This window comes from Bradysia coprophila, unplaced genomic scaffold, assembly GCF_014529535.1.
Source record: "Bradysia coprophila strain Holo2 unplaced genomic scaffold, BU_Bcop_v1 contig_324, whole genome shotgun sequence".
NCBI lineage: Eukaryota > Metazoa > Arthropoda > Insecta > Diptera > Sciaridae > Bradysia > Bradysia coprophila.
This window is the reverse complement of record NW_023503584.1, coordinates 2,650,430-2,663,672: the sequence shown is the minus strand read 5'-3', so window position 1 is coordinate 2,663,672 and position 13,243 is coordinate 2,650,430. Positions and strand designations below refer to the sequence as shown.

At 37.5% G+C, this 13,243-nt stretch overlaps 3 protein-coding genes across 4 annotated transcripts; 1 reads left to right on the top strand and 2 right to left on the bottom strand.

Annotated features, from left to right (window-relative positions):
• Nucleotides 1–1,469: 1,469 nt before the first annotated feature.
• LOC119079505 (UBX domain-containing protein 6) lies at nucleotides 1,470–4,618 on the bottom strand. The gene is made up of 7 exons (XM_037187460.1): nucleotides 4,254–4,618; nucleotides 4,064–4,182; nucleotides 3,779–3,966; nucleotides 3,598–3,713; nucleotides 2,813–3,532; nucleotides 1,997–2,126; nucleotides 1,470–1,931 (listed from the first exon to the last, which is right to left on the bottom strand). Exons 3-7 carry the CDS (start codon nucleotides 3,842–3,844, stop codon nucleotides 1,677–1,679), a joined length of 1,287 nt encoding a protein of 428 aa, XP_037043355.1. The 5' UTR covers nucleotides 3,845–3,966; nucleotides 4,064–4,182; nucleotides 4,254–4,618; the 3' UTR covers nucleotides 1,470–1,676.
• Nucleotides 4,619–4,928: 310 nt separating this feature from the next.
• Nucleotides 4,929–7,386, top strand: LOC119079550 (ribonuclease kappa-B). The gene is made up of 3 exons (XM_037187538.1): nucleotides 4,929–5,100; nucleotides 5,214–5,333; nucleotides 6,809–7,386. Exons 1-3 carry the CDS (start codon nucleotides 5,032–5,034, stop codon nucleotides 6,902–6,904), a joined length of 285 nt encoding a protein of 94 aa, XP_037043433.1. The 5' UTR covers nucleotides 4,929–5,031; the 3' UTR covers nucleotides 6,905–7,386.
• Nucleotides 7,387–8,519: 1,133 nt separating this feature from the next.
• On the bottom strand, nucleotides 8,520–12,705 carry LOC119079511 (leucine-rich repeat-containing protein 15-like). Of its 2 annotated transcripts, XM_037187467.1 has the most exons (4): nucleotides 12,563–12,705; nucleotides 9,835–9,961; nucleotides 8,615–9,757; nucleotides 8,520–8,581 (listed from the first exon to the last, which is right to left on the bottom strand). In XM_037187467.1, the coding sequence occupies exons 2-4, from the start codon at nucleotides 9,927–9,929 to the stop codon at nucleotides 8,563–8,565; spliced, it is 1,257 nt and encodes a 418-aa protein (XP_037043362.1). In that variant the 5' UTR covers nucleotides 9,930–9,961; nucleotides 12,563–12,705; the 3' UTR covers nucleotides 8,520–8,562. The 2 variants fall into 2 exon arrangements, with proteins under 2 accessions (XP_037043362.1, XP_037043363.1); XM_037187468.1 differs by lacking the exon at nucleotides 8,520–8,581 and having other exon boundaries at nucleotides 8,604–9,757.
• Between the last annotated feature and the right edge of the window lie 538 nt (nucleotides 12,706–13,243).

Sequence of the window (13,243 nt, the reverse complement as noted above, 5' to 3'; positions counted from 1 at the left end):
GCAATAGTTTTTAAGAACTGAACCTTATCACGTTGCGTTCACCGGCTCCGATACTTTATTCTTAGGAAGGGCTTATGAAGACTTCGTTCTTTAAAACCAACGACCAGTCCCGTACTATTTGTTTGCTTATGTCCTCTGGATAATACTTACTTACTTACTTAGGCAGGCACTACAACCTACTATTGGTTTTGGCCTCTTCCAGCAATCTTCTCCAATCGGACCTATTCCGCGCCAACGTTCTCCAGTCGCTCACTCTTAGTACTTTTAGATCAGACTCAATTGCATCTTTCCTTCTCGCTCTTGGTCTTCCTGGTCTGCGTCTTCAATCGTGATTTGTGTTTAGCAGTTTCAGTGGTACACGTTCCTCGTTCATTCTTTGTACATGATCGAGCCATCTTAATCGATGAATTTGACTATATCAGGCTCCTTGTAAAGCTGATGCAGCTAATGGTTGTATCTTCCTCTCCTGTTGCCGTTCACATTGACACCAAAAGTGTCTGTTCTTCACTTTGTGTCATGCACCAAGCTTCCGATCCATATGCTACAACAGCGATCTGTACAATTCGCACTTAAGGTTGCGGTTGAGTGTTTTTGACCGGATGAGTTTTTGAAGACTGTAGTAACTCCTGTTACCAAGCGTTACCCTTCTACGTATTTCCTCTCCGATGCTATTATTGACCAGAAACCCAAGGTAAATAAAGCTGTTGACAGTCTCGAAGTGTTTTCCTTTCACCTCCAGACAATGAAGCTGTCATGTACTTGGTTTTTCTCTCACTGACCTTGTGACCGAACTCAGCACCCCTATCTTCAATTTTCGTGAAATTCTTTTTAACGATGTCAATGTTCCGTCCAATTAAGTCTAGGTCATCAGCATATCCTAACAACTGACTCAACTTTCTGAAGATTGTACCGCTGGCTCCTATGGATAATACTACGAGCCCTAATATTTGAAAGGCAAGAAACAAGAGACAATGTGGATACTAACTTCTTCACTTCATTGACAAATAGTTTCCACAGTGACTATCAAGCGAGAAAAGTTACCAACAAAATTATTATTCTTGTTAGTAAAGCAGACATAGAAAAACCGTTCCACGATATCGGATCTCTGCAGCTGCTACATCCTCGGCTACTTTTCCAAATTTTGTGCTCGAAAAAAGAGTACTTCTGGTGGTGGAAGGGACCTCATGCGACTCAGGAAAACCGTTTGACTTTACCAGGTCTGTCCCGCACACTGATGACGACATTTTCGATAATTTTCACTTGCCACGAGGGAAATGTACTATTATTTGCGAACCGTGTGCCCCTAATGAAAATTTCATTTTCGCAGGGTGCTGCAAGATTGATTTCAGTCTGCCAATCTTAAGGATCTTTTTATGGGAGATGAAAGGCCAAATCTCGAGAGATTCGGATTGGATGAAGGGATGGTGCGATGATCGAATTGTGAAGCCGACCAAAAAAAACAACCGAAATCTGAATATTCAAGGGACTTTTTAATTTGATAAATTGAATATGGTGCAACAATTTCAGCGCATAAATTTCATAAAAAATAAATCGATGACCTTTTACATCAACACCTTTTGCTGAGACAGTGGGTGGTGCTGCAGTGAATCCAAACATCTATCACAACATCATAATTTTAAACAAAACAGAAAAACAGGAACAGCGCTGGCCTCTCATTACATCGATTGAATCAACATTAGAATCTCTTCCTTCAAATAGTTTCCGTGTGGATCGCCGGTCATTTGCGGATAAGTGAACATCAAAACTGAATTCGGTATCAATCGAAGGTCGTACAACGATTTGTCCAATTCGTCGTCACCGAGTTTGCTGCCGGCGGGTGAGATTAGCGTATAGTCAAACGATTCGTCTTTTAAGCAGGACGTCACGAATTCGTACACGTGCGACAGCTTTTCATAAACACTAAATGTTCCCTGCAAAACAGTCGGTTATCAATAACCGGGCTGAAGTTGAAACGAAAGCAATGAATGAAATATACCTGCAATATGACACCATCCGGAAATCGAACGCGAATCAACGAAAACTTGTACATATTGGCTGCACGTTGTTCTTCTCGTTCACGCATCGCTTTGGTCTTTAAGATCTGGGCACTTTCCATAGCTTCGGTCCTGAGCAGAAACAAAAATAATGTTAAGCGGTTTGCAGTTAGAATCACATTCGAGTTAGATAATTTGACTACGAAAGGATTGTCAGATGATTTCTGAATCAACATCGACTATCGACAATGTTATGCAAGTAGGAAGAATCAGGCGCGCCGATTTCTGTACGGCGTATGGGGCAGATGCCCTATACGACTTCCTGTCGCCCCATACGTTGCCCCATACGGTTTTACGTATTTCTTTTGTTTACCAAAATTTTGCCCCATACGAGCTGATAAAAAGTCGGCTCGTCTGGGAAGAATTGCACGGTCAATTACATCCAGTTCATCGATACTTTCCATAAATGCATGGTTGGCTCAAAAGCTCTTGAAACATTTTGTTCGCGCTTCGAACTTCGGAAGAAGTTTGTTCTGTACCATGATTACATCAAGGAACGTGTCTTCTCTGTGCCTGTATCTTAACTGCAGAGGTTTCAATTGTTTCAGAGGTGGACAGAGAAATTGTGGTGAGTAAGGGATTTCGACACTCACAGGAAACCCGATGGTGTTTTTCTCGAGATGATTCAAACTCCGCTCTGTTTAAATACATGAAAACTCCCACGAGAGGACCGATGTTTCCGACACAAAAGAACCTTCTCGTTGATCATCCACACCGACAAAACTTATTGGAAAGACGAACAATGAAATAGGACTCACCTCAGCTGTTGCTCCCTTTTGATTTCTTCCGGGCTAATTCGGAAAAAGTCTAACGGCAAGTCGCTCTTGCGCGCCTGTGACGGCAATAACACCTGAATATTCCTGTCCAAGTCGATCGTAATTTTCTCGGCATTCTTCAGACCATCCAGCAATTCCGCTAAATTCGAACTGTCCTCACTCGAATAAATCAGAAATATTTCGCCGTCAATTTCCTGCTCTTGAAAACCGGCGCCCAGCAGAAATTCGCATCCCCCTTCGACCGGTTTAATTTTCTCCGCGAAAATACGGTTGCTCATCCGAATTTTGCGGTATTTCTCCTCGCCCGGATGATTGATTATATTTTCGAGATACTTCGTAAGCGTTTCGATGCACTGTTCAGCCTTGTCTTTTGTGTTACAATTATGAATGATTAGACAGGCCGTCAGAGCTTTCTCATCCTCCAGTTGATCGTAGAGGAATTCCTTAATTTTCACACGCCATTCTTTACTCGGCAGTATTTCATCGCTAATCATCGGACATCGGAAATACACACCCTGTACAGCCATATTCGATCGATCCTGTTCGACCGGTTTTTGTTCGGAAGATTGTTCGGCTTCCTGTTTAGCCTTCTTTTCGGCTTCCAATTCTCGTCTCACCTGAGCTTGAATAGCCGCTAGCGATGTATTGAAATTGCGGTTGTCTTTCTTCTGATTTCTGGCCATTGCTGCATCAGCTGCAGCTCTACAATCGGAGAAAAAATTCAATTCATGAAGTTGATACATGTGTCCAATTGATTTGGGACCTACCTGGCCTCAGCACTAAGTTCGTTCCTTTTGGGAGGTATGTAGGCGTCATCGTGTTTCGTTGGCCTGGACGAAGATGATGATGGTGAATCAGTCAACTTCCTTCCTGGCCCTGCTAACTGTTACGATGGTAAATAAAACGAATTACAATCAAGCCGAACCATGTTGCCCTAACACAATTTACCTTAAACTGTGCCTGGGTCTTCTTACGCTTGAAGAAATTTTTAATTTTGCTTTCGACCTTGTCCATAGTGTTGGTTCAGTCGACGTTCGCCGTAACAATGAAATCGATTTAAATTCTAGGCGTGTGCTCACACGGGAGTTTTAATTTCGCAACCGACAACTTCAGTTCCTCGATTTCTTTCAATGTGCCTGTAACGTAAGAAGCCATTGAAAGAACAATAATTTCGTCATAATCAACGAAACGAAATCCAAACAATGCAAAGTAACAACAAAGACAATTACGTACTCGGTCTGATAAAACGATCCGTTATAACACCGCCGTACTTATTCCACGATAACCAAATAAAAGCTAAATTGATGGCAATGATGATCAAAAAGACGGTCGCTAATGATGTTTGCAATTCTCTGCGGACAAAAAATCAGGGATTATAAGTTAAGGTGTAACCAGTGACTAACTCGGAATAATAGCAACGTACGTAAAGGAAATGGGGCTAGATATATTATCCCAAATGGTATTGAAAATGCTTCCACTTGTAGTCAGAATGTCCTCGAAAACAGCTGTGTAATTTATGTTTGATACGAAATCAACTACTTCGTCAACAACGATATTTGTGACATTTACGATCGAATCAAAATTCATTTGGGCATTGAGATACCGAATCTGCAGGAATTTACAATAATAGCTAACGGTCGTATGACTAACATAGACGACAAACAAAGTAAATTAAAGTTGTATGCACAGTAACAACGCAGAAAAATGCGAAATTCGCAAGAGTTTGTACTTGGTTTATTATGCACTTAAACTTTTTCGCTGCGTATTTGACGTTTGAGCACATACGAACCGATAAGTGGTATACACTCAAATTTATAGCAAAAAGTGACAGGGTTGACACCAGTTCAAGAGGTTTCCTAATATCTCCATAATCGATTGCCAGAAGTGCTAGTGCTAAGTTTTAGTAATTTCGCGGCAATTGATTATAATTTCCTAACTTTCCCTAACTGAGATCAGATTAAGTAAGAAAAATGGGATTGGAAATTAAAATTTTTAAATTACCCCCCCTTTATGGACAATTATAACAGTAACCGCCATAATTTTCATTTTACCCGCAACCAACTTCATTCCTCATAATCTGTCACATGATTGGCACCTGAGAAAAAAATTGTCTTTCTGACGTTCGGTTCTCGTCTTGTGATTAATCGCAAGTTTTTTTCCATTTGTTGGATCGTTCAAATTACTTCAACACAAATTTCGATATGAAGATTTGCGGACCAAAGCTGTCGCTGTGCGGATTAATCATTTCCGTATGGGGTATCATCCAGTTGGTGAGTTAATTTCCACCTTTGCATTCCATACTTCTGAATGGATCAAAGAAAATGTCCTTCGTTCGATTTGTCAAACCTTCGACGAATGTTAAACCTATTCTATCGAATTTCAGACGCTGATGGGAGTATTCTACTACATCCATAGCGTTGCTTTGATCGAAGATTTGCCATTGCTCGAACATTACAGCGATCCAAACGAGTTCTACGCAGCAGCTGATGCTGCCTACAGTCAGGTAACTAAGAGCTTGGATTACTTTACATTTGAAAAATCACTGAGTCTGTTGGGAGTGTAGAAGTAGAACGAGAAAAGTGTCGTTGTCTGAAATTTTTCACAAAATTTGGGTCCCACATTTTCGTACTTGGGCCAAGTTGTTTCTGACTGTTTAAAACAAATGTTTAACAGCAACGTAGCAAAATTAACTCTCTCTTTCTTGAAATACAAAAGAGACGTCGAATATGATTGCACCTCTTAGTCATAATGGTGTCACTTATGACCTATTTGTCGTAATATCAGTGTAAATAGAGCGATAAAACTCATCGACACTAAATCTTAAGTGTCGTAACCTTCGATTTGCAAAATTTTGTCATTCAAACGTGACAGGACGTATTTTCGACTGTACGCCTCTAATGATTCCGCCTATTTATTCTTTGTACGAATGGCAACATTTCAGCTACTACTTATATACAGGCACAGATGATTTAAAGGTTTTAAGTTGCGTACGATAAATTTTCACGTGTAGACACTAGTAATGTGTCACTACGATAGCGCATCTCACTTCTCAATAATCTACTCTCAATATTCGATTTATTGTGCAGGAAGGTTCATTCAATTTTCAGCCTAAGTTTGCTCCAGCTGATTTTCAGCTGGCTCACTCATACAAACAAAATTATACGGATTTAACACTCCATGCATGCATAGCCAGTTTTGTTTGTATGAGTGAAGCAGCTGAATCTAATTTTGGCTGAATTTTAATTGCCCTTTCCTGTATTTTTCCTTGGACCAATGGATACGATCCACTCCACTCCCTAGTGAAAAACGAAAGTCTCAAATGTTCGAAGTACGTAGTCTCACGGTCTCATCTCTATTGTCTTTTGAGACGTGAGACTACGTTTTTCGAACGTTTGAGACTTTTATTTTCACCCGGGCTGTACCCTTTTTGACAAAGTAACAAAATAAGTTCACCGTTCTGAAACGGCAGTCACATCTTCCCATCCATTAAAACTATTACTTCCCAGAGTGTTGGATGCAAAATCTTTCACTTCATTCCTTCGAGAAAAGACAAGGCTACATTTGTCGTCGATGTCTTCAGATAGTTTGTCGTTCCTTAAAGGCTCACTGCTCAAATTGTCGGCGACAGACATTTTCCTCGGGGAGATTTTTACAGTCAGGCCTAGAAGCTTGATTGCGACTTGCAGATTTCTCTAACGATCTAATGTCGTGATACTGGCTTAAAAACCTATTTATAATACACCATTGAAATAATTGATCTTTGAGCGTAAAAGATCGAATGTAATGGCTAAAGAAAAATCGCTTCAAATATACGGACAGTCAAAGTCATCGACTCAGCTGCATACAAAGTCTCGATATGGTGTTTTTCAAAGTAGATTTCCTTCCTCGATATTTTCTTTAATTTTAACAATGTTTTCACGCCTTTTGCATCCGTCACAAGCCCGGATAAAATTCTTGAAAATATTTTTGATTTTCCAGAATGCATACAACTGTTGGATTGCAGCCTGCATCTACGTTCTAACTCTGTTGTTGTCTGGCCAACAATTCTATGCAAACAGTCGCACAGCAGTTTAAAGATCATCATCATCATTCCACTTAAATTGAGGAAATTGATTCGTTTTGTTTGGTTATAATTATAATTTAAGAGAAATGAAAATGTTAGGAGATTTATCAAAATTGTAATCGGTTCTGATGATGTCTCTGATTGTATGGTAACCACAAATTTCACACCATTAAACAAAACTTATCTTTCCAAAATTTATATTATGTAAATAAATGAAGAAAAAAAATGTTTTTTTTTTGCGTATTATAAAATTGCATTCAAATGAAAAATTGATCAAATTCCAAATCTAATTTGAAAAACTAAAATTCTATCTGTATCAACGGCTAAATATATGTGGCCATTTGTTGAGTCAAAACAAAGAATACAATTTGTGTTATTGATATATATTGAATATTTGAATGGAAAGTATTTTATTTTTCGTTGTGGTCGATGTAAAATTATTCATTGTTTATAGAGGCAACCATTAAGAGAATAAACAATTTACTGTATTTAATTTAGAAGGGTTGATGTTTTACTCGAACTAAGTTTGCCGATATGCTTAGGCACTTCACGAATGGATTTTCCCACTGCTTTGCGTACTAGGGCGTATGTATCGCATTTGCTGCGCAAATTTCCTCGACCCACCAACACTGACAAAAAAGAGTTGAAAATCTTACCTGCAGCAGATGTTGCAAATTATCTGGAGACAAAGTCACCTGCTACAGGTAAGAATTTCAACTCTTTTTGTCAGTGAGCAACAACGACTGCACTGTCTGCAGAGTGCACCGACATACCTGACCGAGCTGGATGCACTTAATACGAGTAAAAATCCGAAAGGTCATATTTTTGATGTTAGGCTATCTCCGCTATCCTCGTAGACAAACTGAACCTTCAGTCGTTTAGAATTTTAGGTGTTCTACAATCTACTAGAACATTATTTTTCAAATATCTCTCACCATTGGAAGAAAAGTCGTCCTGGGCACCTTCGAACCCCCTGATCACATGCCCGAATATAGTTTTCGATGATCAACATTTTCTGCGCACATGCCATCTTTCTTCTTTTAACTCTTCTTCGTCTTTATTAAAAAAGATGCATTTACACCAATGGAAAGATTGCTACAAGAGGATTTACATAAAGACGAAGAAGAGTTAAAAGAAGAAAGTCAGTCCTACAATTCTAGTTACATAAATAACTATTACGCCTCTGCGGGATAATTTGTCTATTCATTCGTTTCTATGGCTCGCCTCTGGATCGAGATAGAACCTTCCCACTTTTAGATTGACTTGACTTGACTTTATAGTATTCATCTTGAAATTTTACAAATTATTGATTTTTACAATTTAAACAATTTAAAAAAATCCAACCCATGCGTAATGTAATCATGTCCAGAGCGATAGCAGAGGACTTGAAGCAGTCTAACCACCAAAAAAAAAACGGAGAAATTTTTTTGAGACGCGTCAACTATGTATATGCGAACATTCTACCCATTGGCCAATATCACCACCTATTCCATCATGTTCTAACTTCTATGAGTAAAACGAGCTATCACTCGACTATGTAGGTTTAAAATTACCGGAGATACATCGTTTTGAAATTGGTCACTTTTCATACAAAATGCACCAAATTGACTTTTTCCAAATTGAATATGCAATAAATCACTTTTATTATAGAATTCTACAATTTACAGTGTCAATTAGAATGTAGAAGTGATAAAAAATAAAAAAGAATCTCTTCAAGTCAAAAATTTGAATTCGAACATTTTTGTTGAACATTCTCAATCAATTCTAATAGAGACGAGGAATTGCAATCTGGAAACGCACAACTCTGATCAATGCAGACGTTTCCAGCTAAATGCAGATAAATCAATTTTTTCAGCTTATGAAGTTCAGTTTCGATTTTCATCAACTTATTATCGCGCAACTGAACAACCTTCATTTCCATATTGTCGTCGAATAATCCTTTACGCAAAACTTCGATCTGATTGTCATTTAACTCAAGAAACTTTAGATCGTTGAGTCCTTTAAACGTATCGCTTTCGATTACTCTCAACTTATTGTCGTTGAAATGAATTGTGTTCAAGTTGTGATTCCTGCGGAAGATTGTCGCGGGCAGTACCTCGATTTGGTTATGACTTAAGTCAAGATTATATAAAACTGGAAGTTCTTTGAAAGTGTCGACATTGATTTCGGTTAATTTGTTGCGGGAGAGAGTAATGAACTTCAACTTTGGATTATCGTCGAATAAGCCATTGGGCAGAACCTCAATTTGATTTGAATCCAAGAAAATATTTGTAAGGTCGCTAAGCTCCTTAAAAGTATCGACATCGATTTCTTTCAATTTGTTGTTTGATAAATTAAGGTTGTGCAATTTCTTGTTGTCTCGAAAGATATTCGCTGGTAGCACGTCGAGTTGGTTGTAATCCATTGAAAGACCATAAACATTTCCAAGCTCTTTGAAAGTGTCGCTATGGATTTCGGTCAATTTATTGTTTGAGAGCATGATGAAGTCCAACTTTTTGTTGTTACGAAAGACATTTACGGGTAGCATCTCCTGTATATCGTTTCGTATTAAAATATCTTTAAGGTTGGGAAGGTCTTTGAAAATATCGGCATCAAGTTCGGCAATTTCATTTTTGTTTAAATCTAACTCAAACTCTGAAATCTTTCCGAAAACGGCAAGTCGATCTCTCTTTACGATTTTCAATCCAACCTCCTCGATTATAAGCCGTTTGAAGTTTACGAATTTTGTGGTGGCGTCTGATAAGTCTGGCATACTTTCGAACCGACCTGTGATCCTCAATTCACGGACTGATGTGTTTGGAGTTTCGTCGAAAATAATTGCTGTTATCGGTTCGTCAACCTCAACAATGCGAACCTCACATGTGCTGTAACGATGAAAATGGAGGAAATTGAAGAACCACAATTTATTTGAGAGAAAAAATTATATTAGAGATTTACTTACTAGTGGGAGATTTTACAATGAACTGTTTCCATTCGCCCGTGGACTTGAGTGTACATCAAAAATAGAATAATTGCACTCAACGTTAAAGATTCCATTTCAACGGCTCACTATTTTTGCCAATAACAGTCTGAAATGAAAACATTTATCACTAAGTGGCATAATAATTATTTTCGCAACAAGTGATGAAAAGTAAGACTTTTCGTTGCCTTTATTGCGAAAAATGTTGTATACAACTCGATGATAAATGTTTTTTTAGGCACACTATGTGCCTAAAAAAGCATTTATCACTCGGTTGTGTAAATAATTATTATGCAATCGAGGTGCAAAGTACTTTACTAGGCTCTAGATGTGTAATACACATCGTGAGCCTAATAATGTACTTTGCATCGAATTGCATACAACGTTTTATGCCACAGAGGCTGCTAAAGTTTGCAAACTTTGCACATTATGATTTTTTAAAATGTCTGAGATGATTTCTTTCCCATTGTTGTTGTAGCAGAAGTTCTGTTGCAGAACTTATTACCCAAAAACCCTTGATCATTTACATTCAGAAAAAGTACGTTAGTAACGTTTTTTTTTGCCGTTTTAACAGATTCCTCAACCTACGTTTCCTTGTTTAACTCATACATTAAGAAGTACTTGATTGGCATTGTAATAGAAAACGCACACATTGTACACGGAGCTTTCTGAATCTAGCACACTACATAATGTTTGAGGTGAAGAATCTTCAAAAAAAAATCGAATCAGATCACGGCATTGCTTCTTCTAGTAATAGCACTAAATTTGCAAGGGTCAAATTTGGAGGCTTTAGTGATAGGTGATTATGTCCGCGTGTTATATTTTTTATTTTAAATCTTTTTGGGAGATTTTGTTTAAAGATCCACTGATTTAAGAAATTCAAATCTTTTCAGTTGTTTCTAATACAATTAATGAAAAAAACTAGTCTTAAGACCTTGCTTAAGACCTATAAAACTTTAATTACCGTAAACATTATATTTGTCCTTACGCGCTTCTAATACCTAGAATGCATTTAGTGACGAAAAAATACATCGAAAATAGTCATGTCTAAATGGTGTTAGGGAATCTCGCGCCGCGTCATTCACAATAACTCACAAAGTGACATCTTCCTTATACAAAATGTGTCAAAATGTGAATTATTGTGAATGACGCGGCGCGAGATTCCTAGCAACCGTCTAAATATATGGTCCCTTGCTAGTATTCTAAATTGCAACATATTCTTCAATTATTATACATTTAGAAAGTTCATTTGAGGCATTTTAAGTGGAATAGTATAGTAAAACCAAGGCTGTATACTTTGGGGAGGTCACGCAGATCGCCATTTTATTAGATACGCGGGAACACACCTTTTCCATACAAACAAATTCACCAAAATTGAATTTGTATGGCGTGGTGAAATTTTTGTATGAAACGTGGTGTGTAACCCGCGTATCTGCATCTGCGTGACCTCCCCAAAGTATACAGCCTTGAGTAAAACCACACTTACGAATCAGCTACCAGAATTTAAGTAGACACGAAACATAACGTTCAAAACAACAATTCAAAAAGCAAATTTGAAACAAACATTTGATATTAACATGAGAATTGTTTAAAAAAATCATGGTCGCATATATCGCAAAAATGTATGCGAGTATGAACTGGCCTTAAGGCCAGTTCATGGTCGCATATATCGCAAAAATGTATGCGAGTATGAACTGGCCTTAACATGAGAATTGTTTAAAAAAATCGAAATAAATGCATTGCTCACATACGAGACATTAATAGTACGCTACTGTCGAAACAAAAAAGTTGCGGCCAGCAAATACTAAAAACTTGTTTTGTTTACACGGTAATTTAGTCGTTTTCTGGCCGAAAGACAACAATAGTATGTTGTGTTACAAGTATTGTAATGTTGATTTTTTCAGCACTAGACTCGCTCCGCTCGTAAGGAAAATTGGGTCGTGTGCTGAAAAAATCTCATTACAATACGTGTAACACATCATGCTTTGTGCCAACCGAGAATTGAAATAGACAAGAGCACAAAAAATCATAATTTTCATTGTAAACAATCACTCTTCAAATTTGATCGATCACATTGCTTTGCATTTTCTCAAACGAATGCTGTAACAACTCATACAAATTCCATTTCAACACTGCTTTGAGTGTTGTAATATCACATCAAACGGGTGCGGAAATAAATCACTTTACAACACTAAAATGAGTGCTGAAAAGAGTCGTATTTCAATTCTCGGTGGCACAATAGTATTTTTCGTCACAAGTGACGAAAAGTAGAATTTTTCGGCTTCGCCTCGTTAGGACAAGCTTAAGACGTGTACTGAAAAATTCTGCTTTCGTCACGAGTCACGAACTACGTTTTCTGTGCCGTAAGGATCATAATGAGACGAAAAACAAAACAAAAACATTACAACAATTTCAGCTTTTCTTAGCAATCACTTTTCGATCGTAGGTGCAGTGACGAAATACGTCGAATTATGATTCTAAGGCACAGAAAATATATTCTGGTATCCTAGATCCTAGTTTTCAACGACAGTTGCTGCCATCTCCATTAGGGATTTAAAAAAATCCTACTTCATTACGAAAATTTAGTCATGAAAACTAAGATAAAAACGAGTTTTCAATGTCTAGTGTATGTTAAGCATAATTGTGATCGACAAAAATGCATTAAAATACACATTGCCGACCACAATTGGGGCTTTAAAATCGACTTTACCATTTATTTTTGTTGCACACCTGAGCACAGTCGCTTCCAAAGTTTTCAAATTTGACAATAAACCAAACAAAATTAGTCGATAATTAGGTAAATTTGACAATTTTTAGTATGTGAAAGAATCGAGGAAAGAATGTAAATCGAATGTTAATCACATTTGCTTATCATTGTATACAGAAGAAGATCATATATTGCATTTCATGCGAAGTGAGCAAAACATTACAAAAATGAATGAAATGATAACAAATGAGCGTCTAGTACAAATTGATCTCTGCGTCAATTCAAACTTCTGACAATTGAATGATTGACGGCGCAACTTTTTGAAATTCGGTGCTTTCTAAGGGAAAAAATTTAGTTTATTTAAAAACAGAGCTTTTTCACGACGATGATTTAAGACAGTGGAGTAAATAAGGAAGCAAAATAAATTTGATCGAACTCGGGCTTGGTTATGAATCTTTTTTATTTCTGTGATTGTCCTATAGGATCATTCCCGCAACTCCCAGTGACCTTTTCGATTCTGCTCTTTATTAAATCAGTCAAAGGTCCGATTATATTCTATTTTTCCAATTAGTTTCCATTCACAGCGCCACCTACATTTTGAAATCGAAAATATTTTCTAACAAATTTACTCAACATCAAATGTAACGTGTTAAAAAATGGACTTACTCTAGCTATACACATATA